We start from the raw sequence: 24,969 nt of genomic DNA on the forward strand, positions 1-24,969 counted from the left end.
AGTGCTTCAGAAAGAAGTCTGCTGTCTCACAAATATTGCGAGACAGCAGACTTCTGGAAAACATTTGTGTGGCTCTCTAAATGCTGTTTGGAATTAATGAGTATTTACTGAAAAATGGTCTAATTATAATAAGCATGTCTGGACTTATTTATGACTTGCTGTTTGTTAAAAATTCAGCTGTAATTAGAATTTAGAAAGAAAGTCTTTGAAGCCATGTAATGTAAATAAAAACAGTAATGTTCTGGAAACAGTTTAAGTCAAGTCAGTGCAATTACAAGCTAAAAAAAACACAAGTACTAAAACCACTCATAACAGTATTTATTTTATCATATTTATTTATTTATTTATAGCAGTATTTAATGTTTTTCCTGTATTTTCTTATCCCCATCCCAAATTTTGCAAACATGTTGCTCACATTAAATTCATCATGAGCATGTTTTTCAAAACACTACAAAAAATGTTGGTTTCTTCCTTTTGATATGTTGTTTTTATACTTTAATTAAATGCACAGTATAAATCATTTGTAAATTTGTGTAATTTTTCTTTCTTTATTTTATCATTTTAGCTTTTTTGGAAACAGGATTTTATTTGTGACCCGGGTTAGGCCACAGGCCTAGAGACTGGTTGATGGCTCTCTTGGGACCGCCACTTGCTTTGAAATGAGTATTCTCCAACTGGTTGCTGGAGGTTACCGGTAGTCACTGTGAAATCGATTGCTAAAGCCCCTTTCACTAAGGCTGAGAGACCCATCAGTGACCCCCTGACAACCAAAGGTTGCTAGGAAACGATGGGCAGTCCTTGACCGGTTAGCATGTGGTTGCTGTAGGTTGAGTCACCAAGAGTGTGCTGCACTGAAAACCTCCTTACGATTGATTTGGTCACTGGCAGATTGCTGTGGGCGCCCATGGTATGCATGGAGGATGCTGACTTGTGAGAAAACACTCACCAACTACTCACCAAGCTGTGATGAAACTGAAAACGTGTATCAGAAATAGAAAAGTGTTACATAATTAGACCTTTATTTTTTGACTATACAGGTTCACAAACTGGGGTTGACTCACATGCTTGGGTTGTCGTTATTCCTAGACTTTCAAAAACATTTCCACCGTGACGTCAGCATTTGGTTTGCGGGTTGCCATTTTGAAGCATCAAGTTTGCATTTCTGCCATTGCCATTTTATTTTTGAACCAGAAGCGATCATAATTGGGCAAGAGGATGGAGTAGCACCCAAAACCTGGTTGCAGAAAAATACTCAATACATTTGAACTCTGAAATTTGTTTTTTTTTTTTTCTTTTTTTTTTTCTGAAAGACAGCACAGGAACAAGCCTAAGATCTATGAGCACAAGATCCATAGATGCTGGGGTCTACCAGAGCAGCCAAGATCCAGCACATAACAGCAGGGTGCAAGATGCTAGCAGGAAGGGTAACACTGAAAGGCACCCGCATAGTATACAGAAATATCTGTGCTCAGTATGGCCTGGAAGTCCCGAGGTCACAATGTGACACGCCCTCCAGGGTGTTCGAGAATGGCCAAGATAAGATCATGTAGGACATCCAGATACAGGCTAACTCAATCGGACATAGTAGCAGTGAACGACTAGAGGATGAAGGCTGTAGTGATAGATGTAGCTATTGCAACTTCTTGTTTTTCACAAGAAGCTCAAGAAATACCAAACGCTGAAAGAGGATCTTGAGAAAATGTTGAGTGTGAAGACAACAGTGATAATCGGAGCACTCAGTGACCCGCAAGTTGGGCGAGTGGCACTGGCGGATCCCAGGAACAACATCTGAGACTCTCAAGCTCCCTGGACATTTCCAATCCTCTTCTAAGATTCTAGTTTCCAAATCCTTCATTTGTGCATTTAACTTATAATATGAACACACTGATGAGCAGGATAGAAGCACATTTTATTAAAACATCTCCTTTTCATCATTACTTCCGCAGGTGTTTGTGAGGATCTAATAAGTAAATGGTATTATTTTGTCATTATGAAACAATGACATGCCTTTTTAATTGGCACAGCAGACCTTTCTCTACATATATTTCTGGGAAAACAAACACATGGCAGTTCATTAGTTTGCAGGAGAAGCGGTGCACCTGTTTCCTCTTAAAGTATGAGCTAATTTAGCTGCTTTTTTTCATACTGGCCTCTTTGAAGCCAGATGATTGAGATAAAAGAACACCTGACCCTGGTAGTCTGTTTCTTCATTTAATGCCACAATTAACGAAGATGAGCTGGAATTTATGGTTGCTGTTAATTTTCTCTGCGTGACTGAGTTGTTTTTCCTTTGTCTCTTTTTTAAACTGGTACTAAGAAAAATCATTTATCTTAGTCTGTAGGAAATTTCCAACAACCTCAGTGTTCCCACACTTTCCACCTGTTTTGTTTCACTCGAGTTATTTTAAATATTTGCTTTAGTTTAATTCCCAATGCTGGTGTGGCCACAGGCAGAAAATAGATCAAAAAATGTTTTTATTTTTATTTTTATTTTTTATTTTTTTATTTTTTATTTTTATTTTTGGCCTGTCCCGTTTGGCTCTTTTGCCATCAGAATTGTTGTCTAAAGGCAAAGAAAGATGCCCAACGGATTTACTTTACCAAACTGACCATCCCAGCCTTGCCGTAATGGTCCATTTGATTCACCTTTTATTGTTTATTTTATTTTCACTTACTGAATACGGGACAGACTTGACTGGGGGAAAGAAGGGGAGAAAGAAAGAGGGAAAGAGAAACAGCTGAGAAGAGGGACGGGGGAGAAGGGCAAAAGACAAAAACCAACAGAACGGGCAGAGAAAAAAAAAATGCATATATCAATCACCTGGATCACCTGCTGAGAAAGAAAAAAGAAAGCAAGCAGAAGAGAACAAGAGTAATAGAATAAACAACATCACAATGATATATGGGAATATGACAGTAAATACTAAATGTTAAACATTATTGTGCAGCACATAAGATCAACAGAACACAGTGTGCTTTGAGGTAGGAGCCAAAAAGGGTGTAGTTTGTGGGTGTGATCACCCGTGTGTACACCTGTGAGCATGGACGCGCTTGTTTTTTGTTTTTTAAAAGGTTCCTTCATGTAATAATCTGCTAGAGGGTGTGGGGGGGCCACAGCCCCGTCCTCCAGGGCGTGAACTCTGAAATTTGTCACTACAGGATTGCCTGGACCACAATCTAGGGACCACCCACTGGTCCCACCCACATGGACCACTATTTAGCTAATGTCATTCATTTAAAATCACAAATGATATTTTGGCTCATGGAAAGAATATTTATTTAGTATTTCATAGAAACACTTTATGAAATACACTTTTTTGGGACTCTGTTGAAGCTGGAGATGTTTCAAGGCAGTCATATTGCACTTCTGGACTAGCTTGATTTTTTGTTCCCAACACAGTGGATATGTGGGTTTTTCATAGAAGTATGGTCTTGATGTTTTTTTTCACAAACTTAGTCTGTTTGAGTCAAACTCTTGTTCGTTTTCCACCCTTGTGTGTGTGTTGTTGTTTTTTTGTTTTTGTTTTTTCCAGAATATACAATAGTTTCGCCTTAAAAATTTGGAAAAGAAATGCATAAAAAGAAAAGAATGCAAAGTAGTAAATTTTACAGCTTATCTGCTCCAAAGCAGGGCATCTTCTATGTGTACGTTTTTGTTGCTCCTACTCCAGATGCATCTTGCCAATAAGTGCATTGAACTTCTCATGTGGTTTATTATTGATGCATTTTGAATCCTTTGGAGTTTGACTGGAGTTGCGAAAATGAATCAAACGTCATACACTTTTGTTACATGACTTAATTTCAAGGCATTCAGACTTAGGGTCTAATCAAAACACCTACGTCGGTGTGTCTTTGCTTTGAGGAAGTTGAGATTTGAGAGTTTATCAGCGTGGAATTCACCTGCTGAGCGCTGAATTGTAATTTATACGACTTATGTATTTCTAAGTAAGCGAACAGTTACGCAAAGACATATTTTATTGTGTTTAATCTGTGGCAGGACTTTATTGAAATGTTATTGAAGTGATTTGGATTTTTCAGACATTTTTTTTTTTAGACTTTTCCTGGATATTGTTGAATCTAAATTGTGGGATTTAAAAAAAAAAAAAAGTATGAATACTGTGTAATTAAAAGTGCTGTCACAGGAAAACACTCAGTCATGCTGCAGACCAAAACAAACCAACCAGTTAAAAGTTTGAGAAGTTTTTGGAGCAGTTGTTGTTTAACTGCCAGATTCGACAGTGCGCCGCATGCCTGCTCGCCTCTAATTTGCCTCATTTACACATTATTACCTTGTTATGCTCATCTTTCTTTTTCGATGCGGCAGCCAATCTGAATGTGTGGGATAATGATTGTTATTATACATATTCACCAGAGACCTCAATCCTGATGTCATCTCGCACATTCAAAAGGAGTCGTGGAGTGGTCGGAAGTCCCATTTGTTTGTTCTGGCACAGCTATTCAAGGGCACATATAGCTGTAATTACATAGTAGATAATGCAGCTGATCTGTGACAAATATTTTAACTTTACTACTGAACATTTGTCTTGTGAGTCATCCTGTTGAATTGTGTGTGTTTTAGTGGAAGCTAATATTAATAGGGAGGAGATGTTAGCGTATTCTTTTTGAGCATGCATCATATATTAGGATTGAATATTGATACAGTCTATCCAGAATCTTATTTCCTTCGAGGGTGCGTTTGTTCATAGTCTTACTTTTGCATCTTATATCATTTCCACACTTATACGTTATTTCATCCAGTTTCTCGTTATTAAAATGGGCCCGGGTGCTGCAGTGCCGCAGACCTCCGGGCCCCTTCTGATTAAGTCGAGAATGAAACAAAGGCAGGGTCAGTCACAGAGAGGCGTGATGGGGAAAATAAAACAGCTATTCAAGGAAATTACAAACTTTGTTTATTCGTCTGACATCATACTGTAGCATAATGCGCTCGTACAATAGTCCCCACAGGATCCAGTATTTGATAAGGAAGCAGGGCGACTGCCTGCGTGCTGTGTACAGGTTGGTAAAAGGTCAGATATCATAAATTCCAGTAGTCTGGAGCTAATTTTGGTCCCGCTGCTGCTGCTTCTTCTTCTTCTTCTTCTTCTTTTTTGCACGATGTAGTGAATCTCGAGCAGCTCGATTTGCGTGAAGTGTTTCCAGCTGGGCGTCGTGTACCTGGAGTCCAGTGTTTTAACGATGCATGAAACTATACATTTTTACACATAAATTGTGAGTATTTATTACACAGCGTGCTGCGGGGAAAGGCTTGTTCTAACATTTGAGCCCAAGGTTTATTTGTTAGCACCTGGCGGCTCTTTTTTGCTTCTCATCCGTAAATACTCTGCATACTCTTTCACGCGATTCAGTCTCAACAGGATCTTGAGCTTTATTGTGAAAGGTGTATGTGGAAAATAAACAAGTGGACACGCGATGGTTTTACCGTCGTTGTTGCTAACGACAACGCATAAAAACAGGCTCTTGTCCGTCCGTAGTGTGGTTATATTAAATATAAGAGAAAGAGAGAACTTTAAGAAATTAATGTAGCCACTACAGTGACCATCAAAACGATGAAAAAATATTGCCGTAAACAGTTTATTTTGCGACACCACGAAACAAACGATAGACGTTTTTATATCTTCATCCGATATATATCGTTATATCGAACAGCCCTATTTGTAACTTGAACTGCCTGAGGTCAGCGCTACTATAAACTCCCTGACCAGAATAATAAAAATTGATACACAGGACAAGATAACAGCATTGTTACCTTAATGATTGGCTATTTTTATTTTTTACTGCTGCATATATGAAGCGATAATGCCTTAAAAATTTTAAATCAAAATTTCTAAACTGTGGGAGACAGAATATATTACTGGGGAATTAACATTGTACAGTCACAAGAAATCCTTAGTGGGATTATCAGATGACACACTGGCACTGTACCACTAATGTGAATGGAAATTGCATTCATTAAGACATAATCACGTCATGAGTAATTAGTGTTTTTATGAACATGAGCCTGGATATTAAAAATACAACTCTCCAGCATGCACGATGCTGTGAAAAGGTTTCAGGAATCAGATTCAGACTTTAGTCACTCCCTGGAAATCCTGTTCTGTTTTCTTGCGATTGTTCTTCTGCAGTGCTCAGAACAGCAACCCTTCAGCTATAGTGTCATTTTGTGGAATGGACGCTGTGGAAATGGAGCTCTCGTCAGCAACGATGATGCTTGACATGAAACAAAGTCGAGTCAGTTTAAAGGGAAGTTGTTTCTCTCTTGCAAGTGGTCATAACAGTGGTTTGATCAGTCAAGTCCTGGAACTTTTTCAGTATGACCAATCATAACCTCCGTGTCTTTTCACTGAGCCTTGATACTTGGGGAAAAAAGAGCTCTCTCATCACGTTTTAGTAAAAAAAAAAAAAAATTGTCCACAACAAAAGGCTGCTTTTCTTCCTTGTCAGCCATGTTTATATTTGCTGTATATATTTCTGATTGTTTCAGGATTTGAATAGAAGGCAGGCAGCAGAGCGCTTCTGCTCTGCAATAGTGCAACATTGGCTGATAAAGAGTTTGACTGCCAAAGTCCCTGATAACTGGTGGCACACGTGTGCTGCCATAATGAAACAGATTTGGATGGATTAAGCACCAAGTGGTGATGGAAAATGGCAGCCAACATGTCACCCTTCACCAGCAGGAAGAGATCCAGCCTGTAGCAGCACGTCCCGCCTGCCTGTACTGCCCTTCACAGCTTGCTGGCAGTTTGATGTGTGGAGCTTTAGGAAAGCTCAGAGATTCTGTCGCTGCTTTACATCATCTGCAATTCTTCTCCTAGTAAAAAAAAAAAAAAAAATGTTTGACTTGGCTTCAAAATAAGCTCTCAGTAGTTTTGTCAATATTTAACAGTTACAGCTGCAAATCAATTTAGAGGCCATTTAGTGTGTTTATCTAAAAAGCTATTTTTAAAAGATGTCTGTTTAGTCTGGATTCTTTCTCTCACTTTCTGTCTTCCTTTCTCACAAGCGTTCTTGCTTCCTGTGTGAATTCGACCCCCACTGTTAGCCCAGATGCACCACGCTCCAGGATCACATAAGCTCTTACTTTGTGTTTTTTAGCGTCTTGCCAAATACTGGTGCTTTCCTGGCAACTCCAGTCACTCTCTGACCTCAGCTAAAGGTTGCGTGTTCACGCTGAACCCCGGAGGTATTCGTCATTTTTACTCTCTGCGAGGCCAAGGTGAAAAGTCACATCACAGCACCTCATAGCAACTCATGTCATTGCTTATTCTATTGCGTATTTTAAAAGCGTGCAATTGCACGTGACCGCTTCAGCTGCACTTTTTGTCTTCCACGTTCCCAGCAGCTACAAGATTTGCATTTTTCCAAGTCTCGACAATCCTCTCAGTCCCTCGACAAATAAACAACAGATGCTCAAATGTCTTCTTTGACTCATGCTTGATCTTCAGTATCGTGTGCCATTTTCTTATACTTCAGCAGTGTTACAGTGTGCTCAGTGTGTAGAGCTGATTTTGTTTTCAAAGCAAAGTGTGATGTAATAAGTCAGTGATCCTGTGTAGCTCAGTAGGTGGAGCAGGAGCTGTTGCACTGCTTTATTGAGAGATGAAATACAGACACTCGTGTTGTGTTAGTGTTTGTATGTGCTGATGTGTTATTGTAGGTCCTTCTGAAGCAATGCAGCTGTGTTTAATGATCAAAAATAAAGATTAACTACATGATTAGCTTCCGTCATACTTCTGCATGAAGCATCAGAGCCTCGTCTTACATTCAAAGAAGCATGCTTCCTAAAGTCACACCACAGTTGATTTCGATTTATTACATTTAAACCTTCCATGTCTAAACTACAATACTTTATAGCCTGTGCTTTTGATGTTTTCATCTTCTAAAAGGTACAGTTACACAATTATTTAATACTGATGCTAAAAATCAATTGAAACTTGAAGGAAATGTGTGACACAAGAAGAATAACATAAGAATTTAAACTACTGTACATAAAAAAAGCTTGTGCCCAAATAGTATTAAAGACCAATACAAATAGCAATATACATTCATTTAATAGAAACCTAAAATTTATAACTGTGGAAAATGGATGTTAATGTGAACATTAACTCATGGTACATTTATCCTTTAATTTCAAAAATGTCACCCAAAATATTTCTGTATAAGACTTCTGAGTCTTCTTGAGTGTTTTCTCTCCTAGAGAGATCCTTGGTCTCAGAAGATTCCCACAAGACATGTCAGTATTTGCTTCAGTCAAATGTTGCCGCTACTTGAATAAGACATTCAGTTAATCTGCACAGTGAGCTGCATATTACTGCGTTTCAGTGAAGACCAGTCAAGTCAAAAGTAGTTTATTTCCATCTGTAGTAATTTGGTGACATGGCTCTGTGCTGGAACCTCCCTGATGCACAGAGACCTGCAGCTCACTGGGTATTTTCTCTGTACACCCTAGAGATGGTTGTGGGAGAAAATCCCAGCAGATCACCAGTTTCTGAAATATTTCCACCAGCCAGTCTGGCACCATCAGCCATGACACATTTAAAGCCACTTAAATCACCTTTCTCAGCCATTGTCATGCTCAATTTCTCCATGACTATAAACAAAAGTATAACAAGTCATCTTTAAACACTGTTTCCAGAATTAGTTGTGCCATTTGGATGTGTAGAGTGATATCTGCTAAGCCATCAGCTAATGTGGCACTGAGATTAGCTGATCTTTGTGGCCTGTATGAACCAACGGTCAGTTTAATCCCAATTTAGTGCTCTGTCATTGCAATTTGCTTTGCTTTTGTAGAATTGAATGCATCGGGCATAGAGCAGCCTTAAGTTTAAGTCTTTTTCCTCTTGATGTCTTCTAAAAGTATCTAATTAGTATCAGTAATAACAAAATTGATGATGATGATAAAGAAAATGTGAAGAAATTGCAGTTGTGTGTGTCATTTATCAAAAGTAGCTGCATTGATCAGTTGTGCAGCATGTGCCTGAAACCTTTTACAATGATTCAGCTCAAAGTAAAAAGCAAGGCTGTGGTAAACCAGACCATAATACCCCACCTAGATTCACGATTTTTAACGTGTGATAAGAGAAAAGAATATGCTTTGTATTCGCTCACATTAAAGGCACGCGCCGTCTCTCATCTCTGTCTGCGCAGGCCACTAAAGAGCTGAAACAATACGACAACAAGATCATTGAGTGCACCTTTACCAACAACAGCTGGGTGTTCATGAGGCAAAGGGTGGACAAGAGCTTCCCCAACTCCTATGATACAGCCATGGGTGAGTCTTTGTCCTTCTCCTTCCAGCCGTTATTTTTAATATCCCACTGTCTCCTGTATCTGAGTCTAAATCTGTGCAAATAACAGCCAGTCAGCCTGTGATTAATGGGTTATTTTATCTATATTTCTTTTATTTGTATTTGCAACAGCCTCAGTTTTATTTCTGCATTGTGAGACTGTGTATGCGGAGGGGCAGATGTTATGTTGTGTACTCTCCATTAAGAATGCACACTGACACTGTGGCCTTGTCTTTGGAGCTGAGGACAAGTTGTTTTCTTTAGCTCCTCACTGTGAATAGAGTAGCTGACATTTTGCCACACAATTTCCAATCTTTAAGAGGTTTTACTGTCGTGAATGGGAATGCGCATGATATATTATTGGCTGATAACATGACATGACAATCAAAGGAAGCTAAATGGAAAACTGTAGCAGCAAAGATGGCCTTTCTCCTGCCCCTGACCCAAAGAACCAATCAGTAGGAACCATAAGTCGGTCTTATAATTGTGCTGATTAATGCGCACAGTGGAGGGTCACGCAGCGTCAGCCGTATGATGTATCTTATTACTTGTAGATAAAACTACTTGTCGTTTGTCTTTGTAGTAAAGCTAGTAAAGCTTACTAGGAAAGAAATATGCCTTTGGGGCAAAGTCACCACACCACACATTTTTTCTATACATGCTGGTTTTTGTTTAGTTGTCCAGGGTTCGACCGCTTTGAGCATTGACATAAACTGTGGTTCTCTCCCTGTTCAGTGAGACAGGGTCTTGTTTGGTGGAGCCACATTGGCTGCAGAGGGGCAACGCCAGCTTCTCAAAGGGCTTTGATTGTGCCCTGAGAGATACATGCAGTAGGGTGGTGTGAGATTCTATCAGCTGTGGTGCTTAAATGATGCTCAGTTGGAACTTAGGGCCCCAAATTGTGCTGAGAAGAAATCCCCCTACCATCAACATCACCACCAGCCTGAACCATTAATAGTAGACAGGATGAATACATGATTTCATGGTGCTTATGCTAAATTCTGAACAAATCCCAACCATGCAAATGTAGAAATGGAGACTCATCTGATCAGGCAGCGTTTTTCCAATCCTCTATTGTCCAATTTTGGTGGTCCGGTGTGAATTGCAGCCTCAGTTTCTTCCGCTGCTTTAAGGCATCTGCTTTGAGGCTCTGCATTTTTACGCTGTTGGTCTTCTGCACACTTTGGCAATAAAGTGTTTTGCTGTATAGTTTTTTGTACATATATAATGATGCATTTTTTAACTTTTTTTTAAGTACAAGGATTTGCTTGTCTTGTGCTTGTACATTTAAGTCTCTTTAATGAGGTTTTAATGAGCTATGGGTCTTAAAGTTAGAATAAATCGTGAGTTCTCAGTCTGAGTACCCTTTCTTCCTCTCCACCAGCAGCACCCCTAGAGCAGTAAAGAGGTAGATGTTGTGAGAGAGGATAAACGCTACCACAGAGCTGTCAGACAATTTATTAGTTCAAGGGCTTTAATCTGGCCCGGGTTATGGTCTCTCAGACCTACTTCGGTGCAACGACATCAGTCAAAAATCCAATATGTTTGCAGTCGATTCACACGGACACGCTCGAAGGTGGAATGAAAATCCAGCTGTGATGGACTGCAAACGTTATCCATGCACATTTTTAGGCCATCTCTTGCAGTTAGGCAATGCAACCCTAGGCTTTCATTTCACCTCCACAGTTAATGGCTGTCTTGAAGACAGTGCAGATGTGGCACTACTTCTAATATATTTTCAAATAATGGACTTATAATGGGAAATGCATGAAAAGGGGAAAACGATTACAAATTCAATGCTTCAATCAAATTGGGTTTCATTTCACAAGTTGTGATTTTTGTTTTAAACTTTAAAGTTCTCCCCCACGTGCCACATGCTATGAAAATGCACAGCAACCACAACAGGAGAAACAAATGGACACAAACAAAGCAGAGCAAGGCGAGGACAGAATGCAAAAATAATAGATAAACACGGCAATAAACCATGTTTGTGTAGCACTTAATCTAAATGCTGAGTTCACAGCGCTATGCAAGGAGGAGCATAAAAGTACATATTGAAGCAATAAAAACAAGAAGCACAAGCGAGGGAAAACACATTTAAAGAATGAACGAAATTGATTGAAGAAGATAGAAAAGATGGTCCTGAATTATTGAGCTTTAGATCCCGAGGCGGACTGTTGTACAGCCTCGGAGCCCAGATGGCAAAAGCGCCTTTTATCTCAAATCTGGTCAGATAGTAACACATTTGTCCCCGAGCTGATAACATTTCGCTTCATTTAGAGGCTGGATATAGTCGTCAGTATGCTGCTGGTATTATGGCGCTGTCATAACCGTGCAGAGGGAGCTGTGGAGCAGGAGGGGCTTTTTTCTAGCACTCAAAATCAAAAAGTCCATATCATGTTTCCGTAGACAGTGGGAGTGACTCAAAAGTTGGTGTGTGTCTGTGATAAAATAGTGGTTAAAATGTACTTTAGCAGCTTGGATGCGTGTCGAATCCTCTCTGATTAATATAATTATGAATCATTAATTTAGGTGTTTTTGCATCATCCACACCATCATCAGAGAATGCAGTTGTTTCAGGTGCCTGAATCTTTCTGTTATGCACAAGGTGTCTCTTGCTTTTAAATCTCGAGAGTGGACGGTCAGTGATGACGTTAAGTTTTTCGTTTTTTCCACCAGGCCATCTTAGGTTATAAAAGAAAAATGGCTCCATAGTATAGCGGGGTTGTGTTAGGATAGACATTTGGCACATACTGAGACATGCAGAGTTACCTGCTGTGGCGACGTAACTTTTATGCCAGGACATCTCTGAGGCGGGCGTGGCTCAAGAGGCAGAGCAGGTCATCTACCAGTCAGTTCAATCATTGGCTCATCTTTTCAACATGCCCGCAAGATACTGACCCCTAAATTGGTCCTGGTACAGCCACCAGTGTGTGTGCGTGCATGTTAGAAGGTGTGTGAATGGATTGTAGGACTTTGAGTCATGATACATGAAACATGAAACAGGCAGTTCTAGTGTACATCATGACTCGCCTTTGCATCTTTGTGTTTTGCTTTACTTTGACTCACTGGCTCTGTTTAGGAAGAGATTAGCAAGAGACAGACTGCATTATTTGATCACCTGGGAATGAGAACGTGCTTGAAAGAACCATGAATTCACTGTTGCTGGAAAAGCCTGTCGGCATTTCTATTGTAACTTCCTTTCTCCTTTTTTTTGTCCAGCTGTGTGTCAAAGCATCCGGGAGCCCGTCACTAAGGAAATCCTTTTGGAGTATCTGGACCGCTGTGCTCAGGGAGCACAATCCCAAAACCGGAAAAACCCGCGAGACCCAGACTCTGAGCTAATGCCCCCTCCCCCTCCAAAGAGACCCAACCGGGCCATCCCGTAGCCCGTAGCTACGCCTTTGGGACTGCTCCACGGTTACGGTGTACATCCAGCCACTCACACCCCAACAGATAAAGGACATTTCAAGGCTTTCTTACCTGCAGCACGTTTGCTTTATCAGCCCATACATTTCGGGGCACCAGAAAACCTCGATGTTATTAAATTACATTGTAGACCTCTTTGTAGCTTTAATTGCCTGTGTTCTTATTAAAATGTTTAAAAAAAAAAAAATTACGCTTAGGTAATTTTTTTTTTTCATTGTTTTGCTGTTTATAATTTTAAACAACTGAGCTAATTGGTATTTATTTACTTGGGAATTGTTATAGCAACAAATAACACCTGACAAACCGTGTTCATGTTTTGTCAACTAGTTCCTTAATTTGATTTTGAAAGAGGAGTAAACATCTTTAAAGCTCAGTCTGCTGTCTTGATGAGTCTACACTACAAAAATAGTTTCCACCATCAGGTCTCATGTAGATTTACACAAAGCTGCGCAGATGTTCAATTAACAGATTAAGGTTTCTCATTGAGTTCCACCTGTAAGACTCAGGCGGGGGTTTCCAAATGTTTTCATATCTCAGATAAGGATTAGATCTCAGTACTCTGCCTCAGCCCATCTGTGTGGACTTTTGTTTTAAAGGCCACATGGGTGGGCGGGGGAGATGACAACGTGATTACACAGTCTCTACAAAGTAACTACAACTACAAAACCAGTGAAGTCAAGCTGCAGATGGGTGGCACACAAAAGGAAACAAAAATCAACAAATTGTCTCGCAGAAGTGAAGAAGCTTCAAACGGAAGGATAAATACAACTTTTCCAGAAGATTAGAGCCTCAAATCGCTTGACTTTGATTTTAATTCGCCATGCGCTCGTTGTTCCCCAGTTTTCATCTACACCGAGGTATTAAAGCCAAAAGGTTTATGCTATATCCAGCATCAAAGTGAAGAACACTGGTTTTTGTGTTTAGCCAATTAGGATTTTGTTTTTTAAAAAAATGTCTTGTGTGCCATGTGATTTGGCTTCAAAAAGGCAGAAAAAATCTTAGACACTTTTCAGTCTAAGAAACAGCACATCTGTGTGAAAAACATCTTCATTTTAAGGTGTATTTTGTTTGCCAAGGACGAGGTAACAGTTTAATAGAAAAGTTGCTTCACTTAGATTTAACTGATTTTTCTCTGAAGGCCCCGGGCAGGAGGACAAAACACAACAAAATGCTTAAAGCATGTTAAAGCAAAATCAAACAGAAGCTTAAAGTCAAAGTCAAAGTCAACTTTATTTGTCGATTCTGCCACATGTACAGGACATACAGAGAATAGAAATTGCGTTACTCTCAATCCCTAGATAAATAGCAAATGAACATTTAAATATATTTAAAAATGCAAGTAAAATAATTAAAAAGTAAAAATTTAAATAAATACAATTTTACATATAACAAGAAAGCTATACAATATACAATATAATGGGTAAGTGACATTGAGTGTAAACCAGGCAGAGTAGTGCAAATAGGCAAATAGTGCAAATGGAGATTTAGTAATGTACGGTAAGAGAAAGTGTAACAACAAAGTCTTATGAGGTAATGGCAGTCAAATGCTCCACAAAGTGACTGGTAACTGGTGCAGGCCAGTGAGTGAGTCAGAGAGTGTGTGTGTTTGTGTGTGTGTGACAGAGTTCAGTGAGACCGTGGAGGAGAGAGGGGAGAGGGGGCAGAATCGGGAGGGAGTTAAGCTTCCTGACAGCCTGATGGATGAAGCTGTCCTTCAGCCTGCTGGTCCTGGCCTGGAGACTCCGCAGTCTCCTCCCTGACGGCAGCAGCTTGAAGAAGCTTTGCATTGGGTGCGTGGGATCAGCCGCTATGCAAAGGGCTTTTTTAGTGAGACGGGTGCTGTAAATGTCCTGGAGGGAGGGGAGAGAGACACCAATGATCCTCTCTGCAGCTCTCACTATGCGTTGGAGGGTTCTATGACAGGACGCATTGCAGGCTCCAAACCACACAGTGATGCAGCTCGACAGGATGCTCTCGATGGTGCCTCTGTAGAAAGTGTACATGATGGGGGCTGGTGCTCCTGCTCTTCTTAGTTTGCGGAGAAAGAAGAGACGCTGCTGTGATTTCTTGGCCAGTGCTGTGGTGTTGTACATCCAGGAGAGATCCTCTGTGATGTGCACACCCAAGAACTTGGTGCTGCTCACTCTCTCCACAGACGCTCCGTCAATGGTCAGAGGAGCATGTTGGGTGTGCATTCTCCTGAAGTCCACAACAATCTCCTTTGTCTTCTCCACATTCAGAGAGAGATTGTTGTCAGCACACCACGTGGCCAGGCGTCTCACCTCACTTCTGTAGTCGGTCTCATCCCTGTTGCTTAAAGAATAAATGCTGACTGTAATGTGCTGTAGTTACAAAATAAACAGTAATGTCTATACTTATTGTTACATAACCACCTGCCACAGAATAACATCTGTGAACATGTGAGTAGGGATACTTTTAGTTGGGTCTTTTATGTATTTGGACTATAATCATGGATGATGTTACCGAATTATGAGTTTGCAGCATTAATTCAAGAGGATTAACAGTTCGGTCATTTTTCACACATTCCCTTCATTTTTTTTCAGGGTATGAATTGATTGGACATTTCACTGATGAGCTCATTCAAGGCTAGGTGTGACTTTTTCCCCTCATTACTTCATGACGAGTCTGTTCAGACTTCCTTGTACCAACGCTCCAGAGCCCGGTGTAAATTATTTAATATATTAGGTACAATTGTGAGATAAGATGCACAAAAAAAAAAAATCACCAATTTTCAGTGAAGGTGATAACAAAAAAAAAAAACTGTTTTTGTACACCCTGGCTAAAAAAAAATCTGTCCTCTTTGTCTGAACCTTCGGTGTGTCGACATGTTTGAAAAGGTGGCTGAACTGCATTAACAGTCAGTTTTACACCATCAGGACATGTGAAGTGAATTACAGTTTCAGTCTTGAATTAGTCACCCCTGACATTAATTTAAGAAACAGACCAAATTTCTACATGTGACCACCATGTTATTTTTTTATTTACTTAACAGAAACTAAGTCAAAATGAAGACTGTTTGTTGCTTCTATAGGAATGAAAGAGGTAAGTGGCAGCCAGGTGAAGCTAATCAAATGCACTTAATTCACTGCTCATCTGCTGCACGTGTGAGCACCTCTAACTTGCTACCCATCAATCCACAAAGGGTGTAAAAGTCATTTCCAAAGAATTATTAACAGGTGGAAAGAGATACTGATAGTCTACTTTGACGTCCACTCCTGGGAAGACTAAACTCACCACAAACGCAGACCGTGCACTTCTGAGATACTGCAAAATGAAGGGAAGATTCTACGGGCCTCAGCATGTTAAATTTCATGACAACACAATTGGAAAAAGACTGGACAAGAACGGCGTGTTTGGAAGGTTTACTAGAAGAAAACCTCTTGGGTTTGGTTTGTAAAGTTGCATCTGAACAAACAATCCGACCAAGATCAAAGTGCTTTAGACAAACGAGACCAAAGTGGAAATGTCTGGCCATAATGCACAGTGAAAACCAAACAGCGCACCAAATGTCAAGGTCACGCTGGTGGAGGAATGATGATTTGGGTTGGTTTTGTAGCCACAGGACCTTCCAGGCCTGTAGTCAGTCGTATGCGCTTCTGTATATATTCTACAGTCAAAATAGAGGACATCTGTCTGAAAAAGGACCCCAAGTACGGCAGCAAACCTGCAACAAAATGACTAAAAATGGGGGGAGAAAATCACTGTTGCAATCATCTAGTCAAAGTCCAGATTTCAATGCTGTGGTGGGACCTTAAGAAAGCTGTGCCTGCGAACCTCAATGAACTGAAGCAACGCCACAGAGAAGAGTGGTCCAAAATCCCTTTACAATGATATGAGAGTCATCATGTGTTACGTCCCCACATGAAGGTTAGGCGAAGAGGGTGGGGGACAGTAACAACTGGATCCGGATTGGAATGAAAAGGACGCCAGGCAGAAGTGTTAAACACAAAATAAGTCTTTATTATAACCAATAACCATGTTGGTTATTGATAGTATCAATAGAAAAAGACAGCAACGCTGCTATTAGCAATAAACCAGGCAGGCCAAACCAAGAAAATGGAGGCCGCTTCGCATACACGAAACAACTGCCCAGTTGAGAGCTACTCACAAAGAGCCACGCACGGTGGGGCTGGTCGGACACACAGCAAACCTTTTCACACCTAGGCCAGAATCACACACAGACCAGCTCAGAGGAAATCCACCAAAAACCTCTCCTACACCCACACTGCTCTCCTCCAGCTTATATCACCTCTGGAGGGTAATTGGTGGTAAACAAGGGCAGATGAGCAGCAGGTGTGTCCTAAAGGAGAAGGCAGGGGCAGAGAGAGACAAGGGGAGAAGAGGAAGAGGACAACACCACGCCCACACACTCCCACTGCTGTTCATCTTAGGTTGTTTAAGAACCTAGAAAGATCCAGATGTATGTAAACCTCCCCAGTTTAATTGTGTAATATGTGAGTGCTGTAAAGAGAAAAAAAAAAGCTCCACAATATATCTCAGCAACTTGAGTGAAACATTAATCCTGACTTTTCATATTAGCACCACATATGCAGCCATCTTTCTTGGCCAAATTTCAGTGGAAATGTCAGTGAAAGCTTGTGCCTGATCTGTATGCTGCGAGCATAGAGAGTCACAGGCTGTGGCCATGCAGAAAAAGCTAATTAGAACATTTAACATACAAGATTAATCATCGGCCTCGAGACAAACAAATATTTATCTTTTTAATTAAGTGTCCTGCTGAGGAGTATGACAGGAATAACAAGTCATCAACCCATACAAAACAGACACATGCCCAGGTCCCCAGGCAGCAGTTTTCCGCCACCTCTATAACCCATTGTGTTGCGCTTGACCTCTGACCTCCCCGTGAAGCCCAGGCAAATGAAGATAATTCCTCCTCCGATTATTAAACGTGCTCAACGTGCTTTGTTTTAATCCCTTCGGTAAAGCCTGTTGCCAGGAAACGTATGGATTATTTTCTTAACCTGTTGCCCACATTGTTGTTTGAGTAACTCTCATCTGCAGCGCTCATCGCCCACTGTTGTTTTTGTAGAAACGATTTACACAGAGGACTATGTAATCAGCTATATTTAATTGTTTGTTACGGGTCTCTCTATCGCTCGCTCATAGTGGGTGATACCACTTTGACGTTCGGTGACTCTATTTCTGCTTCTGTGTGACTAAAAGTTACCATTTCAGAACAATTGTGAGGTGCAACTTTCTTTGAAATGTGTCTCTCTGCACCCCCGTGCTGCGAAGGATTTTTTTTCCTTCTCTTTTAGGATCAAGAGTCAGAATTTGTGCTTATTTTAAGATTAGTGTGACGTTGAGCGGTTAGTCATGCAGCGTGGAGAATTTAGATCTGGAGTTAGGAAATGAATGTAAGTTAGGGGAGCGTAACACACGAGTGTAACAAATCATGCATGTGTGTTTTGAGTTCCTGTCGATTGGCGCCCGAGGCGACCGTTCTCCTTATAGCGGGGATGGATGAGCTGCACTCCCTGGGCTCTCTTCCCCTCCGGCTTCACATGAAAGCTGGCTGATTTTCATCAAAGCCTCCCCTCACCTTTTTGTTGTGAGGTTGCTGCCGCAGAGACGCCGCCGCTCTCATGCAGCAGGTGCAGGATTCATACCTGTTTTTCTGTTTTCATTCCTTTTCTCTACGAGCTTAAATTTCATTCAGTTAAATCCATCCTTGCAAACTGTTCTTCTAGATTTAATATTGACCCAAACCTGTTTTATTTTTCCAAAACCCCTTCGGCACCTTCTGTGTCGTGTTCCTCACGAAAACGTGGCGGAAGACGGACGCTCGAGGAAACGCAGACAGACGCGTGAAAAGGAAGATCCTGCTTCGTCAATAATGCGTTTCCTCTGGGTGTGTTTGTGCCCCGGAGGGGAGGAGGGGAGCGCCACCGCGGCTGTATGGATCTGGAAATCCAAACACTCTGTATGAGCACAGGTGGTGTAGCAAAGATTACCAGGCTCTCACTCTCAGCTCAGGTGTTGGAGGCTGAAAACCACTGAGCTTCACTGCAATATTAATTCAGCAGAGACGACTCGCGGGTCATTATTGTCTCAGTATTACCTGCATTTTGAATAATGCATCTCTGCGACTCTCACTGTTGAGAGGTGCAGAAATGTTCTGTTTGCAGCTCAGAGCTGCTCGTGTACTGACAGTGTTTGCGATTACTGTAAACTACATTTTTGTTATCTTGAAAAAAACCCAATGTGTTATTCAAATTAATAATAATTAAACGATGTGAGGAAATTAATTTGGTTTTCATAATCAAACCACTCCTTGTCCAGTAAAATTCATGATGTTATCATTCAGTTTATTCTTCAAGTGATCAAATAGGGCCAAATATGGCCCCAGCAGTATATTTAAATGTGAGTCGTGTAGCACGATTTACTGCTGCAGAAGCCTTGATTTTCAGTATTTCTGCACATAAAATTTAATGTGATGCACCTATAAACAAGATGTATGTTTAGGCTTTGTTTTAAACAGGTAGTAACTAATACCCTGCATGACAACTTCATTATAATTTGTTGGGTCTCTGCATTCATGTGGATGTTCCTACAACATGCACCACCCACCTAAACATTTTTACAGATCAAGCCCACCTCCCCAATGACAACAGCCTTCTCTGGCGAGACATACACTCTGAAACACTCCAAAAGCAACTCAGGAACACATCAACCAATATAACAAAGACCTTCGATCTCCACCAAATCAAGAACTGGTGCCAGATGCTACAGGACGCCCTGAGAGTGCTCTGTGTCCACACACGGAGCTGTTTTGGTGACATAACAGGACCTAATATTGGTTTGATTGGTATATGTCATAATCCAAATTGCTGTTGGAGGTGGTTCCTGAACACTTTTACTTTGCAGTAACACCACTCACTTTAGATCAATTCATTCTTTTAGAAATGTTTCTAAAGGCAAGGCTCACAGTCAGGTGCTTGATTTTATATACCTGTGGCAATGAGACTGAAACACCTGAAATTAAAGATTAAGGGCCAAATTTGCTAAATGGGTCAAAATAGTAAGTAAGCTGTCATAGTTTTGCTGAGTTTCCAACACACAGTTCCCATCAGTTAATTTTAATATCAAGTGCCAAAAAATATTAATTTTGTCTGTGTTAAATTTCGACACAATTAACAGTAAATTGCGTGCCACAAACGTCAGAGAATCTCTTTGCATGCTTGATTTAATACCGCTCTTCCTATATTTTTTACCTTGAGAAAGGAACTTGTAAAAATCTCTGAGTTCCCTCATACACACAATTACTACGCCCTCTTTGTAAATAGCAACAGTAGGCTTCTTTCCTTACTCAAAAACCCAATTTGCCCTGGTGCCATGTGTTAGTAATTACTTTTGCACATGTAGTGAAATCAGGCACTGCATCCAGTTCTGTGTACCCACCAGAGACATTTTACACATTGCTCAATCTTTTTCTACCTCCTCTCAGCCTGTACATCCTCACCTTGACTTTATTCTGAAATCTTAGTTTAATTTGTATCATTCCTGAGAGCGCAGCCCTTCTTAAGATCCTGATTAGGTTGCTCATCGACTTCCCTCGAGCTGCGTTATTAGCCTCACATCTGATGGTATCGGAAACATTTAAAAAAAAGTTTGGGGACTTCACAACATCATCAGTGAACCCTAAAGTCACGACTGTGAATCAAGTCTTCAGCCGACTGATTTTAATAACAGGCTTTAGTCCTGATAATAAAGTCAGACAGTCCTGACCTGATTACCCCGATGAAATTAAAAATTTAATTGCATAAATTTTTCAGCTGATGGACTCGAGCAGGCATTGCAGCACAAATCTATTACTAGCAGATTCTCGGCTTGATGCCATGAGGTTACAAATGACTCCCATTTGGGGCGTCGGCCGATGAAGCTGCAGCACAGGTCTTCAGTCTCCATCAGAAGCAGCGATCGGGGGGTCTTTGTTCGTGACACCATAAAGCTATTCTGCGTGCTTTGTTTCTTACAGCAGCACAGCGAGGCTGCCAGTGTAGTGTCAGCCCACTCTGTGATCAGCTTTTCAATCAACGTGACACACAGAAACTGCACTTATGCCTGCTGCTGCATTTTCAAAGACTCCCAAAATACCTGTAAACCTACTTGGATATCAGGCATAAACACTGATCCTGCTTAAAGCAACCAGAGGGCACAAACATCTAAAGATAAGTGACATGGCAAAAAAGAATATTTTTTATTTATTTTAACATTATTTTAAATGTTTTTTGTTTTTTCGTTGCATCCCAGAAAGACACCCATGGCCTTTAAGTGAACTGCAGTCAGTGTTGTTTGCATTTGCTTGTGAGCATCAGATAAAACAGTCAGGCTTGCACTGTTGTATGCAGTTTATGCCATTCATGTAGCTGAGCATATATACTTGTGTATAAGCTATAAATGCAAACTTTGTAGTGAAGTTGTAATTTGGCGGCTAACCGTACAAAGCAGTAATTAGTTATACACTTTCTCTTTGTATCATATTTGACTAAAAGCGCCAATGTTTGATATAACTGTCAATTTGACAGAATTTGACAAACTAGTTAACCACAATTTACACTCAAATGTGAGTTTTGCAATAATGTGGGCAGGCAAGCAAACTGAAATTAGCAATTTTGATCTCCCAAAACCAAACAAATGTCTCTCCATGAATCAAACATCCTGCTTGTGATCAGCCTAGTTTTTCCTCAACAACAGACATATTTGGTTTAGGTCAAAATGACTTCACTAGATTAAACCTGGCTGCCTTATGACCTGTTATCACCTGGCACATGTTACCAGGGTCACAAAAGAAATGTTAAAGCTTCCCAGCATGGGCATGATTTGCTGATTGAGGGTTGGCTCTTCCTGTTCTAAGCGCAGCCTCATCACCACACTTGAAAGCGGTACTCCGTACTTTAGCTTTTCACTTACCTCCTGCATCATCCATGTTTTTTCATTGGCCCAAGTGGAAATGTTCTTCATGACACAAATGTCCTCTGTGCTGCATGAAGTATAGCAGCAGGCTGATGAACCATGTGTGGAGTTGCTTTGTTTATTCAGCGCACGCTCTGTTAAAGCCACAGTGAGTGGATATAAAGTGGTAGCAAGTAAGCACCAATGTTCGTCCACATGCTTGCATTTATACTGAAAAGGTCAGGCCTTTCTTTTTTCCTTAATGAGTTCCCACATTTTCCCCCCCAAAGGATTTCTTCAGCAGCTAACACTGAGCACTGCTTATATCAGAGCCAGTATTTGTTGCAATCAACATCAAATCACAGTAAGTTTTGTGCAGTTCCACCAAGTTAGTATAACGTCAATGAATTTTCCTCGCTCCAGGCTACAAAGGAGTAAAACCACAGAAAATTAAAGAATGAGATGTGATTCCTGTTTTTTTCCTTTACTCCATTAACTCGGTGAAGTGAGAATGTCATCGCTTGAGAAGAAAAGGTGGAGGGACGCCTTTAACCTGAAGGTGTAATTTTCTAACTGACATTTTACAAAATCTTTCAGAGTGACTGCAGGTTGACCTCACGGGATGTACCAGCGCACGGACAATAAAAAACGAATTGTTCTTCAGAACAGTCAGACTTAACGCGAGACTGAAAGGCTTGCGATTTAACACGAGGATAACTGCCCAGTGGAAGACCCGACAAAGTGATGAGGTAAATGTGTGAAAATGCTAAAAGAGAGGTAAAAGGTTCAGACCCTTTGTACTTTTTCACCTTTACCGGTAAAGTGCCTGTAAATGACGATAATAGCCCACAAAGGGCACAGAGTACACAGTGTTTGACACTTCTCCCACATGCTCGGGAGTAAAAGTCGTGATTTCTCACCCGCGACCAATTTTGACCTCCTGCTTTTGTAGTCTGTGAGCTTCTAAACTACCGGAGTGCTCTTTCAACATCGGGAATTTTTTTCATTCGGGAAAAACGAAAACAGGTCATTTTCTTATTTACGTGAACATTTCACAGAACATTACCTTATTTTCCTCTGGTGCATTAGATGATTCAGTTTTGTGCTATTATTGTATTTTACAGTGCAAAGTTGGGACGTTCTTTACCTCAGTGCTTGAACAGTCTCTTCCATCTCCCACCAGTGTTTAGCTGCCTCCATTCTGCCACTATATCAGGTGGCTTTTAACGAGTAATTCCTGCAGAGAAAAAAAAACCCCTCAAAAGCTTCATGACTTGGACAACATGGGTGACCAGATCAGCATAAATGTCCACAAAACATTTCTCCCACCTGGTAGAATAGTTTTGTCAGTATATATTCACTGTGTTCTACTTCTTGCAAACTTTCGGACTCATTAAATTAAGCTTATTTTCGTGGGCAGCACATTGACTAGCACTGCGGGTCCTGGGATTGATCTAAATCTAAATTGGCTGTCGCTCTTTGATGGACTCGTGACCTCTCCAGGGTGTACCTCGCCTCACAACCCAAGACAGCTGGGATAGGTTCAAGCCCCCCGTGACACTCAATGGATAATCTTTAAGAAAATTAAAGGACGGATAAATTAAGTTTTTGTGTGAGCTTTCCTGTGTTTCTTTGTTGTATTTGATTAAACCCAGAAAAGCTTGATGCCTTAATCTTTTTTCTGCATTTTACTGCTTTTCCTCACATAATTCTCACCACATTTATGGGTTTTTTTGTTGTTGTTTTTTTTACATACTTCAAACTGGTCTTCAGCCTGAAGAAGGTTTTTCCTTTTGTTGCCATCTTATCAGCCTTGTTGTAGCAGTAAGGGAGATCATGTTTGCTGTTCACATGAATTGTGAAAAACACTGGGGAGAATCCTTTCCACTGACGGAAAGTAAAACAAACTTGTGGAACATTTTCCAAATTAAAAAGTATCAGTGGAGAGCTTTGTCCGCAGGAAGCTGGGCGAGGCTGATATTGTGGGCCTTTTGTCTTCTCAGCAGTCCTTTGGGTTGCAAAATATTGGCTGTGTGCAGCTGGCAACCTTTTATGCAATTTTAAGTACTAAAATTCTTAAATTTAAGCTTGGTTTGTTTTCCCTGGACAGCCAGATTGAGCTCAGTTGCATGCACGATAATGCGTTGGTCATGTATTCTGCGAGGTCAACTCATTCTCTTTCCTAACTTGGTTAGCAGGTCCTTCGTTTCATATTTAACCTGCAGTCTCACACTGTCCATTTTAGATATTCAAGGTCTGCTGCTGAGCTCTGTCGAACTGCTTTGCAGGTGGAAGATTTACACTCAAATGTGAAGCTCATGGCTCCCGACCAAGAAAGCTCATGCGACGAGCTGGGCGTGACAATGCCACCATCTCTCTTGCCACTTTCAGAATTGTTTAGCTCTTCCAAGCTGTCTGGTCATGCTCAATTAACGAGTGGTTAGTCCCATATAATCGACTAATAGTAATAGTAATCATAACAATACTCCTCATTCATGTACATCTTTCAATTCTGATTAAATCATAAAAAATTGTAAAAATCACTTGGTCCTTGCCAGGTTCTAAAAGTATTTAAATGCAACCTCAGATGAACAATATGTGAGCATATTACACGTGTCAGCTAAGCACAGCTCATGATCCGGGGGTTTGTAGAACTAGCTTTAGCAGCAATAGCTTGAAGTAATGGTTTTCTGACATCTTCAGTCTCGCTCATCATTGTAAAGGAATTTTGGTAATTTTTCTTTCCATCGTTGCTTCACTTCAGGGAAGTTTGCAGGCATTTGTTTATACACAGATCTCTTAAGGTCATTTTAATCAGGTTGAGGTCTGGACATTGATCGGGCTGTTACAACACCTTTTTTATTGTTGTATATTTCATGCTATACTTGGGATCAGTTTCCTGTTGCATGAACCAGACTCAGATTTACTAAAGCTTCAGCTGTAACTCAGATGGCCTGATATTTAACTATAGAATACTTTGGTATACAGAGGAGTTAATGGTTACTTTAATGACTGGATATGTGCAGAAGAGGGATGGTGAACATACTGGACAAAGTATGTTTAATATGGAGCTGCCAGGAAGGAGGAAAGATCACAGAGAAGATTCAAGGACATGCAGAGGGTTGGTGCGATAGAGGAAGATCTTAGGCAGAGGGTGAGACAGAAGCAGATGAGCCACTGTGTTGACCCCTAAAGCACCAGCCACACTGGTGCTTTAGGGGTTTTAGAAGCAGATAGGAACTCTGAGTCCAATCTCCACCAGTCTGCACGTTAAGGTGTCCCTGAGCAAAATAATAAA

General features: G+C 40.7%; 1 protein-coding gene across 1 annotated transcript in view; it reads left to right on the forward strand.

Moving 5' to 3' along the window:
* Positions 1-12,883, forward strand: part of rngtt (RNA guanylyltransferase and 5'-phosphatase) — a 113,933-nt gene extending 101,050 nt beyond the window's left edge. The window contains exons 15-16 of the mRNA XM_085372042.1: positions 9,166-9,289; positions 12,528-12,883. Coding sequence (XP_085228168.1) covers positions 9,166-9,289; positions 12,528-12,694 — 291 coding nt within the window. The 3' untranslated portion in view covers positions 12,695-12,883. The remainder of the gene's footprint in view (positions 1-9,165; positions 9,290-12,527) is intronic.
* Positions 12,884-24,969: the final 12,086 nt, after the last annotated feature.

This window comes from Diplotaxodon limnothrissa, linkage group LG15 (genome assembly GCF_057381915.1).
Source record: "Diplotaxodon limnothrissa isolate DT_005_m linkage group LG15, D_limnothrissa_male_GT1.1, whole genome shotgun sequence".
In the NCBI taxonomy this organism is placed as follows: Eukaryota; Metazoa; Chordata; class Actinopteri; order Cichliformes; family Cichlidae; genus Diplotaxodon; species Diplotaxodon limnothrissa.